Source organism: Blennius ocellaris (genome assembly GCF_963422515.1).
Source record: "Blennius ocellaris genome assembly, chromosome: 7".
NCBI lineage: Eukaryota > Metazoa > Chordata > Actinopteri > Blenniiformes > Blenniidae > Blennius > Blennius ocellaris.
In genome coordinates this window covers 24,103,476-24,128,239 of record NC_137656.1, presented here as the reverse complement: position 1 = coordinate 24,128,239, position 24,764 = coordinate 24,103,476, and the positions used below count along the sequence as shown (strand labels likewise).

The window sequence follows — 24,764 nt, the reverse complement described above, 5'->3', positions numbered from 1 at the left end:
CCTGGAGTCTGATGCATTTACCATTCTGACAGGATATCGCCGCTCTGACTGACCATTAGCAACAGAAGACAAATTTAGCTATGACATTTATCCTCTCCGTTACCAAAGTCAGACTTTATTTCAGCTTGTACATCAATGTTACATCAATCTTTGCGCAAAGGCAATGTTGGTCTGTCCCCCCATCAGTCTGTTAGACTTTTCATGTAGTTCCCATCTTTCATATGTTCACTTCTTTTTTTTTTTTTTTTTTACTGAATATTCGTCAACTTAATGAGAGTACCATCAGTCTCAACTGGGCTTTGCTTTCAGACGTGATGGTGGGTTAATTCTGTTTCAAACTCGAAATCTTACTAGTTGGAAAAATGAAAAGATATTAAACAAAAACAGGCATCAGCACTTTCTTGCAAAAGTTATGTCAATAGCAAACAACATTGCCATCACTCAGTTAAACCAACACAATGATAACCTGTCGGTTTGAATGATGAAATCGGACTATTTTTTATTTATTTTTTTACCTTGACTGTGGTTTGATTGAGTCATTCCAGACTGGAACATTGTTTGACAAAAGTATATATCATGTAGATGTACAAAGGTAGTTATTATTTGCAAAGTACAATTTCCTGATCAGAATTATTGCAAACTTTTTATATTCTAAGTGGGATCATGACAGACCCATATCATGCATTCTATATATTTAACACAGATGACAGACATGCAGTGACGCCCCACATTGGCTGTCATCCATTTACATACACAGTGGATGTGTCGCCAACTGATAGATCTGTCTCTCTGTTCCCTCTCGGGTCATGCTTACACACATTCACAGGCGACTTTCACATAACGAGCCTGATCACATATTACACCTCCATCATTATGGGTCTGCCCAGCTTCCACATAAACCTCACGCTATCCTGTCTTCTTTGGGAGACTTTATTATTATTATTATTATTATTATTATTATTATTATTATTATTGATTATTACATAATGGTTTGAACATGTGTTACATTTTTACATATTGCACCATTATTACATAGTGCAGCACTATAAGGTGGTCAGAAATACATTAAGCTCCTCTTTTTCTGATAATGTATTTTTATTTCAGCATTACTCTCGCAACACATTCTTTTCTGAAAAAAAAAGGAAGAAAAAAATCTAATCACTTTTGGCATCAAGTCTGAAATTGAGACATTTTGCTTCTGGATATGAACGGGCATGACAGGTTCTTTCAAGCTACTTGGTCAGGAACATGTCAAACTTGTACAAAAAAAAAAGTCTCGACTCTGCTGGAATTCACTTTTTTATGAGCACATGCTTTCATTACTGCAGAGCCAGTCACTCTGCAGCGGGGAACAAGCCTGTCTGTGAGCTGGAGTTTCATCATCAAATAAAAACTAGCCCATACATGAAATAGAAGAGTGCTATTTATTTCTTTTCTGCCTTTCTTGTTTAGTGTTCTAAAGAAATGTAATTCAGGACATATATATATATATATATATATATATACACATACGTCTTTGTTTTCTGATGAGACATATGGTTGTTAGTACCATGGGGAGACGCTCAAGAACATGTCAGTGAATATTTGATCCAGTCAAGAAAAATATGTTTGATGCTGCAACAAGCGGAGGAGAATTATAGCTGATTTCCCAACGTGTCCATCTCGCACGCCTTCCTGTGTGAACAGTTTGACTTTTCAGACAGGAGTGCCTAATCACTTTAGCTCTGGCTGCGACCCATTTACCCCAGGTGTGCCCGTCTCCCAGCACTCCTGAATGGAACGGAGCCGTCATTAATATCATTCGTTCCACCTGTGCCTTTCTCGCTGTGACAAGTCAAACTGTCGGCGGTGAGAAGGGTTCACGCTTCTGCTGTCTGACTGGGGAGGAGGGTCGCACGGAGGTCTTTCAGCCAGCTCCACGACTCCTCCAGGAGTTCTTGGAAGCAAGTCGCAAAGCCTTCCGTCTTACGGCGCCGTATGACAAGTCAACTCAAGCATTATGCATACTTGGTTGGACACGGTTCAGAAAGTCTTTCAGCACTGGATAACATTCTTCCATCTCTCTCAGGTGTAAGCAGCTGACGTACACAGAGGACCTCCCTCAGATCTCCGTGGTCTTCATCTTCGTGAACGAGGCCCTGTCGGTGATCCTGCGCTCCGTCCACAGCGTGGTCAACCACACACCCGCCCACCTGCTCAAGGAGATCATCCTGGTGGACGACAACAGCGACAGTGGTGAGGCCTTTAAGACTCCGTTTTCAAGTGTAAACCGAAAACTCGTTTTGGTAGTACGTTAACACAACAACGGTACATGTGAACCACGTCTGTGGTAAATAGATGGACAATAACAGCAATGGCGGCATTCATAGTGTCATGACTCCCAGTCTATATTCTCCTGGGACTTGGTAGCTTTATAGTTGACAGTTACCGTAATAGCAATCCGACTTCACATGTGTCTATACAAATATCCATGTGCTTGCCATTGTTAATGGCTACAGCGTATTGTCTCTGCACGCACATGTGTGTGGTTTAATTACAAAAACAACCAACGGCACTAAACTCATTTCCACCATTTCGGTGGAAACGGCCATCATTTTAAAAACGTTGCCGTATGAATGTGAAACTTTTCTCAAATGAAAACACATTGGACATGGTGTTGTGTAAACTGGACCTGAAGCTGCAAGCAGGGAATCCTCAACAAAAGTCAACCTTTCATGGTGAAGTAAGTTTGAGAAAGGATTTAAACAAACCCCAAAAATGTATCAAATTCCATAAATATACACAGACAAGGGGCTAGTAGCATTCATGTGCAAGTTTAATAACACCACCTTCATGCATCTACTACCATCTCTGCTGATCTTGACTTTTGAAGTCATTTAAAAAACCCTTCACAAAATAAATGATCGCGTTAACTGTGATCTTGCATGTTCCAGTGTTGATTTGATCCCCTATCTTTCTGATTGTTTCCTTATTGCACTGTGCGTAATCATGTTCTTATCTCGAGCTGAGTCATCTCAGACATAATGATAAGACTGCAGTTTATCACTGTCTGATGCTGGATGCCTTCCTGTTCTGTGGAGACTTCACTGTCTTCATAGTGTTTTGTCTTCTCACTGAAGGTGATTTCAGGGACTGTAAACAAATAGGGTAGGTTTTTGTTCTTTCTTTTAATCCACTCCCCCGAGGGCCATCCCTCCTTTTATGTTAAAGTTTCTGTGCATAGTTTTGTCTGTGTGTTTCGTTGGTGTGTGCTTGGTTTTGTGAGTCCGAGTTGAAGAGATGGAGAACCCCCTGAAGGTCGGCACTTTAAAATAACTTAAAAAAAAGAAGGACGGCGAGGGGATGGGATTTGTCTTGTCCTTCTCTAAACTGCTGCGTACTACTGTCGCCATGGTGACGTGGGCAAACCCTTCAGTCGCGTCTACAGCGCGACGCCCACAGCAGCTGACAATGCTCGGCTCCACATCCCAAAAGCTTTCCTGCTCGGAGAGCGAGGGACAATGAACTAGATTCCAGACCACACTTGGCCCTCCTTCACTTGGCACATAGTAACAAGCCTGCCTCCCTCAGGCTGGCAGAGGAAAAGGGTGCATAAATAACATACTGAAAGAAGGCCGAGGCAGGAGTCACCGCTGGCACGTCTCCGCTCCCCACTGAGGCTCTAACTGCCGACCATTAAAAAAAAAAAAGGGCCATTAAAAGACAGCGAACAGGCAGAAATGGAAGTCGACCCCTCCACTCATTATATCGGCAGGACTCTTGCTGTGTGCTTCCCGCGATACGTTTTTTTGAAAAACAACCCTATTTTCATTTTAAAGACTGCGATATGTTCAGTATTCAATTTTAGTTTCCACCTCCCCTTTAGCCTATAAAATGTTATTGTAGCAGGGGTGTAGTGTGAAACTCCTTTTAGGCTCTGAGAGTAAACAAAACTTCTACCGATGAAAACCTCATTGAAATATTTCAGGGCTCGGAGCAAGTGCGATTATGAAGAAAAGGTGAGAAAGCTCAGGGATACATCAAAGCTCGTGTAATTAATATTTTAAGTTGGTAAGAAAGTTGAGAACAGCTGTGTGTCTGAGACCAAAGGTATTTCTTGCCTTGATGAATCCATTAGGAGTTATCTTCCAGCAATTCCCTTCAGCTCCACTCTGTTTTACCACGCTTCAGCTTCCTGTTTTCTTATTTTGGTTTGTGGTCCCAAAACCTGCACTATGAAGCAGAAGTGAAAAAACAAAAAGAAGCTGGGTGTCTCTTTTTCATCTGGCTTCTGATTCATCCAATCTACATGTTTGGGTGTTGATGTGAAGGGGCGCGGGTACATATTAAAACATTATAGAAAATATGAAGTATACAAAGAAATCATTCAGGCAAGAAACAACAGTGCTGAAATCCCCAAAGAATGCAAGAATCGTGGTTTAGAAATGTGTAAATTAGTGGGAGACAATGTAACAGCCGTAGTGAGATATGCATCAAGTATATTTGTTTATCTAACACAAGTGCACACTTTGCCTTGAAAATTCAACCTCAAACGGATTGAGAGCAAACATGAGTATGAGAACACACTTCAAAACCGTCAGCAGGCTTAACAATAATGTACACATTCACAGTTCTTCAGAGACAAAGGACTCCAGCAATTTGCAGACATACCACAGTGCTCCTACGGTGAAAGACTGTATCCTTGATAAAGGACTTCAGCAGGAAAAATCGAAGGTGTTGCAGAAAGTTCTCACTTACGTAAACATCCCTCTTTCTATACACAGGCCTTGATCCACAGGATTCTGATGAAATACACTGACCAGGAAGCTCATTGGTTCACATAACCTGCAAGATATCACAGCACAAGTTTCATGGAAATACCAGCACAGTACTAAAGACCAGAAGTTAACCATTTGGTGACCTTACAAAGCTGTTCAAACAGGAGAAACACTGTGTTAACATGGTACCCACGAAATTAAACTCTTAACAATGAGTACAAATACAAAAAAACCCAGCATTAAACAGTTCTATCAGTGTGACAGTGTTGTGTTGCCTTTAACACATCCAGAATAACAGCCATGGTGGCCGGCGACCAGCTGCAGCAGCAACATCCAGTCAGACAAAACTGACAAAACTCCAAGTGGACTAATCAGACTCATTCACACTCCTGGGAGACGAGCCTCATTCATCCAGTTGTGCGGATCAGCCCTGCCCACCAGGTACCTGCATGGACAAAAAGCAAGGGAGCCAAAGGAAGACCAATCAAGCCCTGGCACACAGTAAAGAAAATCTTATTTTCAGAAAAGAGAAAAGGATTTCAAAACAGGATAATCAGAGCCTAGTTGTAACACGTCATGTTCTTTATGTAATGTATTCAAAGAGTAGCTCAAGTTGATTGTCCCGATATTGAAATCATAAAGTTTGCAAACTATTCCCGCTAATTAAACCCTGGAGATTCATGCAAATTGTCGTAACACCACTCCAGGCATGGAAACTCATCAGAACGGTCGGATCAAAGTTGTGTAAAAGTGATAGATTTAAAGGGATGTATGAGTTGTGAACATGAGTTTGCCGACGTGGCGCCACATGAACTGCGAGGTGTTTTGCACCGTCCATTTTTTTTGGGGCGCATTGTCACTGAAAGGTCACGTTCAGGTCCTTATCACTTCTGCCGGCTGCTCTTACTGTACGTTTACCAACACTGATGAGGATTTGTGCAGATGCGTGAGCGGTTTCTTGGGAGCCGCGCTGCCATGACATAGACAATTAACATGCAAGCGAGACTGCATGACCTTTTCTGGATGACTCGGTCTGTCCTCCCTTGTTTAAACAAGGCTCAGTGAAATGAGTGAAGGTGCCGTCATACACACTCCTGGCATAATGAATCACGCACACGAAGCATGTTTGCCTTGTTGCTGCAACACGTTTTCTTCGTGAGGACAGCCGGTGACATTTATTGGTCGCTGAGAAGTTTATTCTCGGCTGCGGCTCCAGCAGGTCCCGGCTAAAATCCCCATTTCCCGTTGATGAGTTTTGGCTGTGTGTGTCAGCCAGGACGACCGCGGCTCGTTGTTGTTCATAATTTTAGCAGCAAGGAAAGACTTAATGAGCCCTACAGGATTCGATTCCAGCAAATACCACCACCAAATTGATAACTTAATGATTCATATAATGAAAACAGGAAATAAACCAAGTACCAGTTGAGTACAGCTTGTAGTAATGTTAATTCCAAGTGGATAAAAATTACTTTAAACATTGCATACATTAAGTCTGATTAAAGCTCATGACTAGATGATTTGCTCATTAGCGCTGCAGGCTATTTCTTTTTGTCCAACATGGTAGTGCACACACGGGCAGATAGTTTTAGGGTCCTGTTGCACAGCAGGGTGAACCTTTTTTTTCCCCAAAATATTTTCGAAGTGAAAACGCAAAAGCTTCCATTGTGTTTTGGGTTCGAAATAGTGGAACTGTTTGAAAACGATCGGACTCCGTCGCCATGGAGACAGCAGAAATGCTGCTATCGCGGATGCACACCATGCCGGTGGTAAATGGTTCTTCGGCACATGCGAGAGCAGATAAACAAATAACAAACATAGTGGCTTCCATGACTCTCAGTCCATATTGTAGTTTTATAGTGGGTATTGGATCATTTTATAGTTTACAGTAATAACGATCCAACTTGTTCTTCTGTCCATACCAATGTCGGTGTACTCGCCATTGCTAATGTTTATAGCATAATGTTCTCTGTGTGTGGTTTCGTTGCAAGAATGAACAGCAGCACCAACATGACAACTTTTCTGAAACAAAAACCAGAAACGATGCATTTTCACCTGAAACACGTGTAAAAGGACCGATAGTTAAACTCTCGTCGACGTTATTCATCCATGAGGTAAATCTGATTAAAACAATCTGTTAGACCTGTTTTAGCAAGTATGCAGGGAGCTCAAGTGAATTCCAGGTCGGAAGACCATCAATGCACACATAGAGGAAGTGGGCTACACACACAATAGGGAGACACCAAGCATGCGTTTGGATTGTAGGATAAATGCATCCATAGATACATGTAAAGGCCTTCTGAAATGGCCTTGAAGCCAGAAACAACCTGGAGTCCTTCCTCATAAGCTACACTTTGAACTACTGTGCTACAGCACCGCAATTGCAATCATTCAAACTCTTTCATGAAAACATTGAACAGAGGGTTCAAAGCACAAAGGAAAGCCATGAGAAGATGAGCCACAAGCCAAATAATGGCGCTGTGGTTTACCCTTTTGTCTCGGGTGGTTATTTACCTCTCAGTTATGCCAAGAGAATTAAGCTTTATGTTGAGTGGAGAACTATTAAAGCAGATGATTTGAAGAGCAGGTTCGGGGAAGAGGAATCCACATGCACCACTTTACAGGACAAACTAATTTACTGCTGTTCTGTTTGCAGTAAATGCACAAGCGGTAGCTGACCTGGCTGACGTGCTGATACACAAATTATCCCCACAAAGCAGCCAAAAAAGTTCACAGTAAAGAGCTGCTGTCGTGTGCAGAAACAGCATCTTGGTACTAATCATGAGGAGTTGTTCTATCTGGTTTGGAGTTTTAGTGTTTGATGCATGTTTTTCCACCTGTATAATATGGTCGCTGTCACAATGTTCGCTGTGAGCTGCTTTACTCGTCTGATAACTACACTTGTTTTCTGCTGATCAATGAAGACAATCAATTTCCTACTAGGTTCTGCAACTGCACCTCAGACAAGTCCATAAATCCACAGTTGGAGGAACGTGATCTGCAATTTGTGTAGCAGGAATACATCTACTATAGCAGACAAAATCACAACTGATTGAAGTGCTGCAGCTGATCTGACTTGAAACAGAAGCCGAAAAGTCAGTGAAAGGCCAGTCAGTCAGTCAGTGGTTGGATGATACCATGTGTATGTAAATTATAAGGCTATAACCACAATTAAGAACAACAGAAGGTGCGCAGTAACCCCACTGTCTCTCTTTTACAGAGTAGCATTCATAATCCCTGGTGCCAGAGGAGTCGTATATGTATTCATTGAATTCATAGTTTGATGGATAGTAATTTATCCTCTGCTATGTTGTGCTGCCAGTCCTTTAAAATGTATTCCCTGCTCTATAACTCTCCTGCCATGGATGCAATCCAACATTTTATTTGCTTGGATCAGAGGGAGTCCCATAACTTTTCTCCTTCCCAGCAAAGCCTAGTGATTATCACACTGTAGTAGCTTGTATTGTTGTATTGTATTTTCGCTGCAGGGCAGACTGAAGTCTCATTGCACGGTTCAAAACCTGCGATGAGTGCAACAGCTTTTCAACTGCAAAGGTGGTTAGTTGTTCAAAGAGGCCCGAAGCAGTGACTCCCAGCAGTGACTGATCTGAATCACAATGGAGATTAATCTAATTGCTCATGAATTAGTTTAGTATTTTATGCATTTTTATGCAACTCTTTGTGATTTTTACTACAAAGTATATGAGAGGATCTGTCTATTTATATATTTGTATCTATACTGATCGTATGCCATCGCTAAAAAGTGAGAGGTATTTCAGTTTTAAAACTTTGACGAGCTTTTTGTATAACCCAGTATCGTTTTATCTAACAACAAAAAATTGATTATTAATTAGCAAATTCATGACTGAAGAAGAGACGGTAACAACTGATTTCTAACCAGTGAATGAGAAGTTATTGCCCATTTGATGATTGAAATGCATTTTCTTTAAGGCCCTGTTTTCATGACACCATTGTCAAAGGAAAACGCATATCTTCTGTTTTTGGTGTTTGTTTACATAGCGGTACTTGAAGCAAATGAAAAAGCCACTTTTTGAAAACAGATCCCGAGGTGGACCTTTTTAAAATTGCAAAAAACATAAACACAGGGAAAAATGCACGTTTTTGAAAAAGGTTTAGGCTCCACCTCCGTGTAGACGGTGGAAGCTGTTCTTGCTCATGTGTCTGTATTAAGTAGTTCTTCTGCACAAGTAAATGAACAATAACAACAATGGCAACCTTCAGAGTATTGTGAATCTCAGTCCATATTCTCATGGTAGTTTCCTAGTTGAGAGTCACTTGTAATGACAATACAAATTTGTGGTCTGTCTATATGAATGTCCATGGACTCCCACTGTTAATGTTTATGGCGTTAAGTTCTCTGCAGGCATGTTTGTGTGTTTGATTAGAAAAACAACCAACAGTGCCAACTCGTGGTCTGGCATGCTACATTGCTTTTACTATTTCTGAAATAAAAATGCAAAAACGATCCATTTTCACCTGAAACGTTCTGGTGTAAACTCTGTCTAAATTTGGCTATCCACTCTCTCATTCTTCACCTCCTTCACATAAACATGTGACATGTAATGTTACGATAACTCAACAGGGTAAGTTTGTGTCGGAGGACATTTGTAAATGGACTTATAATTGGAAACTCGTATAGGCCCTTCCAGAAGTCCAGAAACACTCTGCACTATCAGTCACCTTTGGCTCATTCACCGCCTCGACACACAGAAGACCAGAATAGACTGCATTTTTAGCACTGAAATATACACAGACACATTCTGACATGATAAAAGCTTATCAATCCTATTAAGACGTTCTGTTGTCAGCTGGCCAGTGAATCCATACCAACCTTTGGTGCTCCATGAATGTACCAATAAAATAGAGACAGAACCATCAGACACAAGAAAATAGACATAAAGAAATTCCCCTGACCAAGTGGTTTCTTTAATTCAGTGTCAAATGTCGACTCCTGCTTTGTTCAAGGGTCAGTGCTTCTAAATTCACCCTCTCTATGTTCAGACCTTCAGCTGGAAAAAAGACTCCTGACAGTCCTTCCAGTCACTGCGTCTCCTCAATCACACCGACGGGGGATTAGTCTGCCTTTTTTTTTTTTTTTTTTTCATACTTTCACTGGCTGATTTATGTCGCCAGCCAAAGTCAGAAGCTAGGTGTGGATGCTGTTCAGAGCTGGTGTGCCACGAGCATCCTTATTAATCTCCCCCCTCAGAAAGTGGAACACTCAGCAGTAACCCAGAGGAGAAGCTCAAACAGCCATCCATCCTCCCAAAAAAACAGACAGCAATTTGCACAACTGGCTGTTTACCCAGTAAACTTTGTTTCCAGTGATGAATGCCAAGCTCGTCTGAGAGAGCGGAGGAGAGACGATCTTATAATGCAGCTCGAATAAATAAAGTCATCAGCAGGCGAATGCATTCGAGAGTAAGACTGCACTGCGGAGTTTATTGTAACCTTCAACATTGTCTCATGCAGACTTAATCAAATAAATGCTGCTTGTTTATGTGGGAATGATTCTTCCAAGTCGCCACAGGGTCAAAAAGTTAAATCTAACCTCTTTAGATGGTGCTATTTTCTAAGAAATAAAAAACAAATGAGTAAAAAAAAAAAAAAAGCCAAACCAAAACAACAGATTCCTCATTATTTTCTTTCACTGTGTATTTACGAATGTGTTACAGTCATATGACTGGATTTCTCTAAGTGAAAGTGACAGACTGGGTTAAAACCGTGCTGCACCATACACACAAGCTAAAAACTGTTCAGGTCAAGACCATTATTTATAATGAGAAGAGCAGCTATTCTCTCAGGGCACGGTAGCGAATGCATCAAGTTTTGTGACAAACTTTACATAAGTAAATATAAGTTATTTTAACAGTCATTTGCTGTAAAATGCTGGCGTGTCATTGCACACTCTCGAGAAGTGGGTCAGAGACGGCTGCTTATCCTCCGAGACTGAACAGCCCACAGTGTGATTTAGCAAGCAATGTTATTTTGGAAAATTGAGAATCAGCCGTGTCAAAAAAAAACTGGTGAACAATGTGTATAATTTAACCCACGACAACAAGCCTCTGATGAGTATTAATCTTGCACGTTGGTTCAGTTGAAAGGAAAAAAGGGACACTTGACCTTTTGTGGTCAAAATGCTTCGATCGTGCAAAAATGTAATTGATATATTACAATATTAACATTAAATGTATATGAGCTGGCCATCATTTCTTCATATCTTAAACTGTGTCCATGTCGCCTGCAAGGCAGACGAGCGAAGGAGTGTGTGTCCCACATTTGCGTCATATTGTGGGTCACACAAGATGAACTACAGTTATGATGTATGCACACTATTCAGGTCCCACTCAGCTGGACTGATCTTTCTCAGCCTCAGCCAAGCCTTCAGGTTTCAGATGACGCTCCAGCACACTGGCCTCACGACACTGGGTCAATAAGAGGTTTTAAAAGGTCTGTGAAGACGCTCTCAAATGGCTCAGCAGTTTTGAAGTCGCTGTCAACAGAGTATTTATTTGGGATGTACTGATGCCACTTTTGTAGAGGAAGAGAACAAGTACAAAACTTTACTTCTCTACTTGCCAATACCGAGTACCGATATGAGTACTTATTACAGGAGTCATATTATTCAGCTTTTCAACACTTTCACATGGTCTTTTTCACTTCAAGGGAGTCATTCTAGGTATGCAGACACATATTACTTTGGAAAATTATCAAAAATTTAATTGAGCACAATTTTAAAGTAACTCTAGGAGAAAAAAGATATTTAAAATATAAAAGGTGTCACTTCTGCACAGAGAATAAACCAAAACACCAAGACCATCACCACTCATTTCCAACCCACAGTTCCCCAAATCGATCACACCAAAGTCGCTTTGTTTACCAACAAACTGGACTTTATCACCATTAAACTGTGCGTATGTTTTGCCAATTGGCGTCATCTTCGGTAAACTGCCGCAAGGGTGTCTGGGATATGAAAGATGACGTTGCAGCAGCGCCAGCAAAAATATCAGAATTTGACCGATTCAGCCCAAAAAAGACCAGACTTTCTCAAAGAAAGAGTTTTCAAGCCACAAGAATCGTCGTACCTAATGTTGCAAAACTGACCGGTAATCGTTTTTCCAGTGCGAGTCGAGATCTCACGAGATCGAGTGTACAAACGAGATCTTGTCCGCACAGTGCCTCGGGAATCTTGGGGAGTTTCCGTGATGGTAAGACGTCAACAAACCCGGAGGTTTTCCGAGAAATATAAATGCCAGAAATACGTGTCTTTACGAGTGTAATGACGAATTTCCTTCATAAACGTATTGACAACATATTAGAGACGTACATCAACAACTAACATTGGGTGCTAAATGTCCTGTGCAGATTCTGGCAGAGGAACTTTAAATGCCATCATCATGTTTAGCATGTAGCTCAGAATAAAATCCTCCTCTATTACAAGGATCAAGTCTTTGAGAATCAGGTTGTAACTTTGTTCTTTATCTTTCCCCAAAGTTATTGTGGATCTTAAATATTTCAACAGAAAAACTCTGCATTGGTGTCCTTCAAATGACAAGAGAAAATGGCCATGTGAATCGGTAGAGAAATGACAAACATTCACATATGGATGAAGTGAAGCTGACAACATACCAGTGGAATTCAGTTTATTTCATTTCTACTGTGATGAGGTATGTCGACAGCAGAGTGAATCGAAGAGAAAATACAAGTTCCACAAATGCCATCATGTTGCTTTATGAGTTTAAAGGTGTTCAGGTTACTCAGACACTGTTCACTTTTTGCCTGGGCGGAGAATAGTAAGGACAAAAATCATTTAATTGGGTTCTGTTTTTTTTTCTTTTTCATTTAGACAGGCTTTATCGTTGAACACAGCTGTCCTGTCGATGTTCTCACGCTGTCATTTAAAGAAGGATTTCTGTTCTAATCTGTTGTCTTCCAGTCGAGCTGAAATTCAACTTGGACCAGTATGTGAACAAACGCTACCCCGGCCTGGTAAAGATTGTGAGGAACAGCAAGCGGGAGGGCCTAATCCGAGCCAGAATACACGGCTGGAACGCCGCCACGGCTCCTGTCGTCGGCTTCTTTGATGCCCACGTCGAGTTTAACACTGGCTGGTAAGAGAAAGGTCATGTTTTACAGGACAAGGTCTCAGCTGTTTCTCTGTCCTCTCTCACCTTTGCCTCGCTTCTTTGCTTCTCATTTTTTTTTCTGTACCGAGGGGCGTTGAGTGAGATTAGAATCATTTAAATATTCACTGCAGCCTGATCCAAGCGTTTTGATACGGCGCCAGGCGAAGTTCCCAGTGAGACAGCAGTCTTTTCTGCAGAATGACCCTTATTATTAGTGGGGGTTTATCGTTAATAAGCTTTCCTCTCTTGCTCTTCCTTTTAAATTGTGAGTAATGGGCTTTGGTTAGAGCTGAATAAAAAGACAACCCAATTAAAATGACACTACCTGTCTCGCACACACACACACACACACACACACACACACACACACACACACACACACACACACTTATGACAAGTGAGAGAGCCAAACACTGTGAAAGGGGATCGTGAGTGTAATTAAAGAGGGAGTTTAAATGTTGGGCATTTCAACATTATTTTACTTGTGGGCTCAGGGCTCATTTTGTGATATGAAATTACTTCTGGGGGTCTCAGTCCAATGTCTGCCTGCTGCTTAAGTTTACCAGCAAACAAGTCACTCAAACAGATGTAATTGGCACCTAATTTGAGGCTGTCACGCTGTCGGTGTTTGAAGAGGAAGTGCAGCTTTTGTTCCCTGGGATGGTGCCTGCGGGAGGCGCCGTGCGGACAAGCAGGGATGAAGGAAGAAGAGAGATGGAGGGGGATAGCAAGGAGGGGCGTTTGTGTTCTAATCATGTTCACCAGCGGCTCTGAGTGAAACTCTGCCTAGAATGCTGGAAATCTATCATATTTGATTACATTATTTGGATGAACGACAACTTTTGCCTCAGCCTCGACACTATTTCAGTCAAATGAAATAATCAGACATCATGGCCACGCCTCCACAGTCAACACTGGTCTCTCTTGTGAGAGGAAAACTGAACAATCCATGTTGAGCCTTTTATAAATCCAATGGATTCATAACACACTGTACATGTATTATGCTGAGAGAAATGGAAAGTGGAGTCGGCGCCTGGGTATCTAACAATTCAAGGTGTCGTCTTGAATACAGAGTCAATATGAATACAAATAAAATCAAAACTCAGAAGCACTGAGTTGTGCCCTCTAAATCCTACTTTAGTCATAGATCAAGGCTTGTGAGCTACAATCATAAATACAGTGTCTTGATCTGGTTTGTACTCAGCTTTCTCGTCGTTGTGACTGACGGAGTTAACACACTGAGGTTTGCAGATTTTAGCTGTTCTAATAACTGATAACCTTTTACATTTTATGCCATGTTTTAGAGAAATTCTATCATTGAAGGGAATTATTCAGTAAGTGTGGCCGCTGTTCTCGTTACAAGTCGGCGTTCATATCATATACGATAAGAACTGTTTTCCTTTGGTTCACTATGATGATACTAAAGTTTGGCAAACTCTCTACAGGTTTGACCTCGTTTAAAACTTGACTTTTATTTTAGACTTGCACCAAATTTCTGCTGCAATAGAAAGAGTTTGTCCTGCAATGGTCAGGTCAGGGACTAATCCATTCACCAACGCTCAAGTGTCCCAGGCCAATTTTAAAGACAGCTAGTCTGGCAAAGTGTAATCTCATTTTTAAAGTAGTAAATCGATGCAGTTGTCGCCAACTATTTCATGTTAGATGTTTGCTTTTATCACTAAATATGACAGAATAACCAAGCAGTAATGGAAGTGGCACCTTGAGCTCACGATAGAGTGAAAGAAGCTGTTTCCATGTCCATGGCCTGTCTGAAATCAATAGAAGTGTCCCAAGGAAAAAACCATAACGCTTTTTTGTTACTGTGCCGGCATTACAGCAACACGTAGCTTAATATGCCACGCAGTCTTTACCACACAATCTGCATAGCAATGTCAACAAACCACATCAATCCCATCTGGCTAACCATTTGCAAGATAATTTATGCTAGAGCTTCTTTCTTTAATCTGTCGATCTCTATAAAGCTTCATCTGATTCAGTGACGTGAGGTCCTGAAGAGTCCACCACTCCACCACTGTGTGACCAACCACAGCTTCTCCTCGTTCTTTGTTTGGTGGTTTAAACCATTATACTTCATGATCCTCCTGTACCACATTTTGTACTTCACAGTGAGTGGGAATTCAGTACGCTTTGGGACAAACCTTCACATGTACTGTGATGTCATTTTGGTATAACACCAAATAAATCACAAATCCTAATTTATAAACTGCATGATAAGGGCAACATTTTTTAAAATAAATTATACATGGATGAAATATCAGGGTGCACTTGGGGTAAGAACATACTGCCATGAATTTGTGAGCATGTGACTGTAACAAACTAATGATTTGATGAGCCTTGATGGGGGGGGAGGTGTTGCATGCTGTTTTGATGACTTGAATGGGAGCTACAGGCCTGGAGGCTTTGCAAGCCGGTACACCTTGCTGACAAGCAGCACTGAGGCAGGAAGTGGCATGGCTTCCTAGGTGCATTACCGATGATAATTGATGCCCCAGTGGCTCCCTCATTGGTTCCCCCATCTGTTCTGTCTCTGAAATAGGCATTACTTTCTGTGCCCCCACATAACCCTCTCACATCCATATTGGTTTCCCCAGCTCAGCTGTAATCACGCTCACCATCTTCACTCTTCCACACGCTGAGGCCGTGTCGGCATATTTCCTTTGAGTTAACTCACCTGCTGCTTTCCTATGATTTTGTTTTTCTTTGCTTTCACCTGTCTTCTTTGCTCCCCACCGCCCCCACCACCACGCCACCACACACACTCTCATCCACACATATCACCCCGATCTTCCTTTGACTACCTGCAGCCATATTTTCTTTCTTCCTTTCTGTTTTTCTGTGCTGCCTCAGATTTGCTTTTGTGTGAGGTTTTATTTACAGGAATCATTGAAAAGTAGAGCAGGATCCCTGTGATTTTTCTGCAAGTAGCTGCTGGGTACAAGGATGTAACAGGAGGAGTAGATGACAGACATCTTTAAGAAGCTTATTGTTAAGATTTCTCTATGTATCTCTTTATGTATGCATTTATTATCTACCACCTGCACATAAACACTCCTGCACCTTTTATTCAGATAAATTCACTTACGGTATCTACACTTTCTCTTTGTGGGCAAATGTCATTTATCTTAATACGATTATTCACCGCGGCACATACAGTGATAAGTGAGATGGATGGTTCCTGTAGATGTTGTGGTGAATCTCCCTCAATGACCTTGTACATGCTGCCTGAGCACACTGAGCCAGAGACAATGCTGCCAGCTCTCAGCTGCAGCGCGGTTATTCATTGGCTTGGTGTGCCCCCAGGGGTGCTGTATGTTTTGCAGCTGAAATGTATCGCCAATTCGCTTTACTGTTAAAGCAAGCATAATTGTATTAAACTGGAGAGCCGCTTTCCATTCCTGCAGACCATGTTGGTTTATGAGGAATTATGAAGCGAGCGGTTTCCACCAGAGGAGTGATGGAGCCGGATTTTCACGGCTTTGCTCTGCTTTTATATGAGGATGTGAAATTGTTGCCTGTCGTTAATGTGGTATTGCATCAGCTAAATGTTCGGTCCTTCTCCCCGAGTTCTTCATAACTATCCATCGTTGAAGACAGCTGCTGTCCATTGTGACCCAAACAGGAGCCATTTTCATCTGTAAGCCACATAAATAAACGGGACTGATGGCAGGAAATGAGAGTGCGTTTGAAACTGCCTCGCTTTAGCCATGTGGCTGCAGAGGGAGGCGCAGGAAAATTGGTATTTATTTGGATTGTGAAGCCACTGCACAGTTGCAATCTCAGGTTATTAACGATTAATGATTAGCAGTGCAGCAGCTGCTCCTTGCTGAGTGTGTGCTTGAAGATAAGATTGTTGGGAGGGTGTAATGAAACACATGCTTCAGAAAGCAACACTTTGATGAATGTTGAATGATCTGCTGTCATGTGACCTGGCGACTGTATCCAAGACAAACTGGAGGAATTAATTGAAGTTGAGGTGGAAATAAAATCATCCTGCACCTCATGTAATTATGAAATATGTAATATTTGTCACATTCATATTAGATATAAGTTTCTTGGCTCATATCAAGGCACCCCATCTCTTCATGCCTTGCAGATACTGTGGTATCATATCAAATTCAATAGTACATACATTTTGGAGATTTTGAAGGCAGAGGACATATTTTTTCAAGGAAAGTAAATCATGTTTTTCCTCTTGCTCACAGCGTCTGGCAGCAGCTTGGTGTTTATATCTGTCTGAAGATGAGAAAGAAGGCTGCAGCCATACTGAGTGCTTCAGAGAGCACAGGCCAGGCAGACCTCCAAAATCACAGAGAACACATGAATTTCAGCTGCCTTTACTTTTGTATCATGTCACCCACGTCTTCAGCGAACGCATTCAGAAGTAGTGTGGAGTCTAACTTTGCACTGTAAGAATCCTTTCCAAGTTTATGCTTCTGGAGCAAACTATCCACTTCAGAAACAAGCCCAGACATTGTAATGAATTGAAATTCTGCGTGGATACCTTGGCCTTCTTTTGAATTCTGCATCTTTTATGTGGCGCAGGAGACCGGCCAAAATCATTAATATGTGTTCTACATATACATGTCTGAGCTGCTCTGTGTAACAGCCAAGTGGAAGCACTGCAGACGGCTGCACATTTAAAGATTTAATGTGCTTAAAGATGGCTCGAGGCTCCGAAAACTTAGATTCTGCATTAAGCATACAGTGCAAACCCAAATCTGCTCTGTCAGAATTCATTTGAAGACTTTACAACTGTCTGAATAGAGTCGCATAACATTGTCAGAGTACGTTTTGTTCAAGGCACTCATGCTTTGTTCCTTGGGCTAATGGAAAGGTTGAACAAAAAGAAAAGTTTGCACTTTGTCCTCACGTCGGATTTCTTTTTTTAAACAATATATCAAGACATACAAACACAACACATGTACGAAAGCTTTTGCAATGTATGTTCAGCTGCGTCACTTGTAATTTATTGACGTCTGCTGGGATACATGCACTGCTATCTGGATTGAATTATCGTGGTGAGGTTTTTCACAAGCTGATAAGTAATCTACAGACTTAAGATAATATGACAGTGACAGAAAATCATTCATTACATGCAGTCTGTTGCAGATGTGCACCACATCCTGCATTTGGTCACATTTTTCTTGAACTGAGACTTGCTTTTTAAATTAACTTGGTTATCTTCACATCAAGGTCCAGATGTGATCATTCACACATTCACAAATCACTAATGCAACAATCACATTTAATTTTAATCGTACCACATCAAACACCACACAGTTATGAACACAGTCTAAGTGGTGCAAATAGTCAGCATGGTTTGTCAGTTATTATTTATATTTATGAGTCTTCAGCACTATGTCGCAATGTTAAAAATATGCTGTTTCCAAAGTTACTAAAGTTAATATTAGTTTATCTAAATATCATTCATCATCTATAACAGGATGTAGTACAGCAAAAGCCTTGTTTATAGCCTTTTATTAGTAGTAATTCAACACACTGACATGGACCATTTTGGATTCTTTACCTTCCGTTAATCATATTTGAACTAATAGTGAGAATTAGACAATGAAACATTTCTAACGTACATTAGTTTGTTGCAAGATAATGGAAATTCAAAAACACAAACCAATCTCAAATGATATCATGCGAAAAATGTATATGTATCAACGGTTTAGATGCATTTATGTTATATTCGGTTTATATGTGCATCTAATTATATACTCACAGTAAAACTGTTTATCCTAATGTGATGATCAGGTGACTGAAAAAGTCAAAAATATACAACATCAATGAATACAATAACCCAGACAAGGGGGAAGTACATTTTAGTAACATTCCGACAAATCTACCATCAGACTCGTACTATTAAACCTGATGTCATAGTAGTTTATCTTAACTATTCAGTAAGATTGTAAAAAGGTATTAATGGAAAAGTAGTTGTATTTCTTATGCATAGCATGATGGCTACCCCGATGAGCAGAATATTTTAACATTGTCTCAATGTAACATCGGTATAAAAATGTAATATAACAGTGTTACATTGGCAAGAAATTACAACGCGATCATGTCAGTTATGGTATTGAAGGTGGAGTTAACGTTCCATGTAGTCAGATCAACTCTTCAATTTGCTTTTCCTGTTTTGCTCTTACTCACACATACATTCTTTTAGCATCTTTTCAGAAATCTACAAGGGACCAAAATAATGTGTTCTACTGCAGGGCGAGCTGGCGCGTTCTGCTGCATTAAGTCCGATGCAGAATTAAAGGAGGTTTTATTTTAGGCACCGAGGGCCCTGCTGCTCTCGGGGCATAATTCTGGGCGTAGTTAGATCCCATTATCTGATAATTCCCTGCTTGAGAGTCATTCCAGATTTGAGATCCATTAATCTGTAAAATTTAAATAAAAAATGGAAGCTGCAGGGTTTTTACATGAGCCCTGGACAAAGGGAGGTATAGTGAGATATCATCTCAGTTGAATGGAACAGATATAAACAGAGACTGCGCGATGATATTCATCCTGACGTGTGACACGCCGTTCTGTTTGTTCAACTCTGAATGTTTGCGTTAGCAGATGTGAAGCTCCACACAGGCCGAGGCTCTTATGAAAGACAAACAGTCGGGTACAAAGAGTTAATAAATCAAAGGTGGAGTCTTCTTATGTGTGAAAATGAGATTTGGGGTGGTGGGGCGAACGGCCACGGACGTTGTTAGAATGTATTCACAATATTAGATGAGTCATCGCAGGAAGGAGGAGAAGTCCCATTGTTGTATGGAAGTGAGGATGATTCGGCCCAACGCGGGTGAACAACGCACTCAGTCTTATGCAGATGAAATGGCAGATACAGGAAGTGCAATGACTCGTCTGTCAAAGCCAGATGCGTCTTGTTTTTCCTGAGCGTGTCTTATCAGCTTTGAGGATTCTGAAGCTGCAGATGCTGCTGGCTATGGGGAGGAAGCCGGGAAAACAACAGAAAATGTTGGTATAATAGCAGCTTGCTGTGGGAGAATGGAGCATTTGAGCTCACCAAGGCAGTTTTATTAAAATGCAATGGTCATAGTTGAAGAAATGCCTTTCCTTCACTTTTTATGTGGGCTTAAAAGCAGCAACGTTTGTACCTTCTGTCCTTTTCAAATGACTCATTGAGTGAAACACTCATTTAAGAGACAGCTTTGAAGCAGCCCATTAATTTTCAGAGGCAATTCATTCTTTTCAGAATCAACTGTCGGATTTACCTTGTTGTTTTTGCTTCAAAGAGAATATGCAGTGGATACGAACTCCTCTATATATCTTCAATATGAGGCTATAGCTCAACATGAATACACCTGCTTATAGGGATTGTTTTGTGTTTCTTTGTACACGTTAATCAGCAAAATGATTTATTGTGTCGTGCTCTCTCGAGACACTTGCATAAAACTGTGAAATTAGTGCATTTTTATTGGCGGTCACAGTGTGGCTGTCTGCGTTAGTCACGGCTGGCACTCTTCCCTTTCAGTCAGATGAAGGTAGCCAGCGTCAATGTGGCGCCTTTTCAGTCCCTCTGAAATCTGTTATGACATAAGCTTAATGGAGGACACAAACAGCATGGAGGTGCGTTATAACCTTGGATTTATTAGGACATCTGGACAGGCCCATGAGCCGTATGATGGTGCAGCAGTTGGTGCTGCCGCCTCACTGTAAAGCTTCTCGGGCCACCTCTGCTTGCATGTTTTCCCTTGATTGTGTCTGGGGGGGGGGGTCCAATTCTGTCTTTACTCTAGACTTTAAATTAGCCCTTGGTGTGATTGTGTGTGTCCCTCTGAGTTATCCCTGGTGACATGTCAAGGGTGTGCCCTGTCTCCCCCTCAGTGCCTGCCAGGACAGGCTCCAGCCCCAGGTGGAGAAGATGGATGAACAGGGTGATGCCATTCAACCTTGCACTTTCCCTCAAAGTGGCCACTCGTAGCAGTGCAAAGATCAAACCTCCTGTGGTCGGGAGAAAAAAAAAAAGAAGCAAATTTTAGCCATCATGTACAAAGTCTTGACCTTGAGTGTGGGATTCCCAGACGAAAATCTTCAAGAATTGTACAAATCCACTGTGCAAGACTTTCTCCTAGCAAAGGGGAACAACAGAGGAGATTCTACCTCTTAAAGATTCAGTACCTCCATTCTACCTCTTAAAGAGGTAGAATGGAGGTACTGAATACCTCCATTCGGTAAAAGCTGAATATTCACTCTTAATTTTGGAGTGTTTCATGTCATCTCAGGCCCTGTTTACATGGTTGTGTTTCAAGTGACAACGCATCGCTTTTGTTTCAGAAAATATCCACGTTTCCATGGCAACATTTTGAAAACAATGTCCATTTACACTGAAATGACAGAAATGTTAAAAACGATGCAGTTGGTTGCTTTTGGAACATGCGCGGAGAACAATACGCCCTCGACATGTAGAATGGCGAGTACACAGACATTCGTATTGACAGAGGACCAAGTTGGATTGCTATTCCAGGTGACTCTCAACTACAGTATAAAACCACCAAGTCCAGGGACAATATAGACTGGGAGTCATGACACTCTGGAGGCAAACATTGTTACTGTCCATCTCTCAGCATATGTGCAGAAAAACTATTAACTATGGCCGTGGTGAACATACACAGGAGCAGTGTTTCACAAAACGTGCCTTTTTTTCATAGGTTCTACGTAGACAGGGAGTTTTCAAAAAGAAGCATTTTCCGTCATAGTATACACAAAGATGGAGACAGAGCAGGAACTTTTTTTTTTTTTAAAGTTGTGTTTTCAAAAAATTCCAACTTGTGAGCTTTCTTTTAAAAAAAAAACAAACAAACTGGTTTTTCCATTGACTGCGAGCTCCACTGTTGTGTACACAGACACCAAAAACAAAAATGAGCAGTTATCATTTGAAAACATTGTCACATAAACAGGGCCTCAGCGACAAGTTGGCAGAACATGTTTGAAGCGACTGCCTAATGGCGGAAATGGTTCACACGTCTTCTATACCACTTTATCTTTTAAATGCTCAGTGGCACCGTTTTTGTGTTCCATTTTTGAAAAGCTTTACATGCAGACATTTTAAATATAAGAATGGCTGCTTACCACTGCGGCTCACTGCAGGCTCCCCAATACACATGGTGGTGAAGTACTTTATTGAAGTGCCGTCAATTTCAAAAGAGCGAGCAGCTCAAACAATCTGAAATCCTCCATTGTCGTTGGTAATCTCCTCGCAAGAAAACTACTATTATTGATTTTAAACTGTGCAGAAGTAAAATATTGACTGTATATGTGCACCGCTCCATGCTTCAGAGGAGCTACATAATCCCTGTTTACATGGCGACGGAGAGTGGTGCGTTTTAATTTATTTAGATTAGTTGCTCTCTGGAAGCAGTTTTTATAGACTCCCATTGCTGTTTGTGGCAAGAGCCAGAACAAAGAGCCAAAATGCAACAGAAGCTTAAAGTTTTCACTTGAAAATGATGAAAGACAAACATTCATTCACATTTTCAGATTTGGGCAGGTCTCCAGTCACCGATTAATCTCAAATGCATGTTTGTAGTCTGGAGGAGGAAAACAGCGTATCTAGAAAATAAAACCACCCACACAGAAAGAGAAACGACCCCCCGTCCCCTCCTCAAACCAGGGGTATTTTGTCCGTGCTTGCCACTATAACACTGGCCAGCCTTGAAGAAACCAAAACGCTGATTCAGCATTGGAATAAAGACAAGAGACACTCTTGATCCCTCAGAGTAACAGACTGCAATACAGACTGTAATACTAAGCCTCTATGACTTTTTGAAGCACAGACCCGATCTCTACCAACATCTCCCCAAAACATTTGATCCTATATCTGTTTCCTCCGTACGTTCTGTCCCTTACCTTCATGTGATAAGTAGTCACTTTGCTTTCGGAAGATGAATGGGTCTCACTTTTTAAAGAGAACATGATGGGTGCGGAGGGAGAACACAACAGGAATCAGGGCAAAGACACTAAGAGAGACAGCCAGTGGGTGGGGAAATGGAAAGTTGGAGCGGGGGAGTTTTCTGGAGAGATACATTTATCATGCTATAATGACAGCCTGCTTTTTTTTTTCTTTTTAAATTTAGAAGCATCTCATGTGAGCATGTGAAGTTGCTTTGAAGATATGGTGGAGAAGATCTCTCAGCATGAGGAGATTATGAAAATGTAGCCAGAAGCACCCTGAACCATATAGATCTCCAGACCGTACACGCCTTCACCAAGGTTTAAAATATCCGGGACTTCACAGCATGTGGCTCTGATTAAAGGAAACCATCACACAAACCATGAGACTGAAGCATCACAGGTTGATTAATTAGTTAATTTTTATGAATAATTGGAAAAAAAATTTATGAATAATTGGAAGGTTTCGTCTGTGTGGATGTCATGATTGTTGATAGTTATACCCCTGTGTAAGTGTATAATTAGATATATCCGTCAATATTTCAAGGTAGCATGCTGGTGTAGTGATTAACACTGTTAAATCACAGCGCGAGCGAGTTGAGGCATTTTTCTTTGAATTCTGCATGTTGTGTGTGTGCTTGTGCAGCGCTTCACATTCCAAAATCATGCCTGCAGGTACATGAGGAGTCTTAGTTTTCTCTGTCAAGCCAATGATGTAATTTGATGTAAGAAAACCAATAGAACGAGTTTTAAAAATACTAACAATTTTAACTAAGACACACATTTTGGTGCTTGATGTTTTAGTGAAAGTACTGTACTTAATTGTAATGAAAAGCTCAATTCCTTCCCATTGAATATGCACTGTGGTTAAAGCAATAATAGATACATATTTTGTCAGAGGTATATTCAGCCAGAAGGATAGAGTCAGGGCTGTCAAAATTCCTTTTTACTGGGCCAGGCCATTGAAATAGCACAGGAATAACCTTTAAATTAAAACTGGAAAGTGTTTCTATATTGTGATACAAAGCATAACTGATAAAAATGTTTATCAGTATGTGATATTTTCACATAACCAAACAATTACTACCAAAGATCAGACCTGTTGGTGCAAAATACATTGGAACGTCAAAGGAAATTCATTTAAAAACACCATTATTTTCTTTTAAAACCATTTGCTTGGTTGTTTAGCGAGCCAGATCGGAGCGAGACTGTTTTGGCCCACGGTCATTATGTTTGACTGGCCTTGTCAAGACTGTGCAAAAGCTACAGAAGAAAATGCAAAAGCCCAAAACATTTCATCATTCCCTTAATGAAAACAAGTCATTGTCAGACTGGTCTCCTGCTGGAGTCTCTTCAGACGTATATACAGATTATGGCTCTTCATAGTGACGTGCTACAACTCCCCTGATACTTTAACTTGGATTAAAACAAGGCTGGTTGACAAATTAATGAGTGGTTGCACAGTTCTCACACATCATCAAACAAATTCTGTGATGCAGTAAAGCAGCTCTGACATAAAGCTGGGCCTTCATTGGAAAAGTTCAGATTTAACTGCAGTTGCTTTTGACGGTCTGGCCTTTATCATAGCCTGGATCATCCTTTGTAAAAGACAGATGAGCAGAATATCTCAAACGTCTCAGAATGTACTTTAATCCAGCTCAGCATCACTGCAACAACCTCATGTGGCTGTTATTTAGAAGTGACTTTTATATCAAGATATATTGGTACAGAGACCCAGAAAGCACTTGACGGAACCATGTTCGACTGACTCATGGACTCATGGAATGAATGGTACAAAATATAAACTGAGCATTAGAAAGAGGCTGGCGATAAGTTGAGGAACGAGAACAACAAGAAAGCTAATTGTGAGCAAAAACAATGCTGATGAACAATTTCACAGATCTTTCTGCACCAGCTGCTGTTACATCTG

General features: G+C 41.0%; 1 protein-coding gene across 1 annotated transcript in view; it reads left to right on the top strand.

Annotated features, from left to right (window-relative positions):
- galnt9 (polypeptide N-acetylgalactosaminyltransferase 9) overlaps nt 1-24,764 on the top strand; it is a 106,020-nt gene that overhangs the window by 32,000 nt on the left and 49,256 nt on the right. The window contains exons 3-4 of the mRNA XM_080498914.1: nt 2,069-2,235; nt 12,712-12,886. Of these exons, the coding sequence (XP_080355040.1) occupies nt 2,069-2,235; nt 12,712-12,886 (342 nt within the window). The remainder of the gene's footprint in view (nt 1-2,068; nt 2,236-12,711; nt 12,887-24,764) is intronic.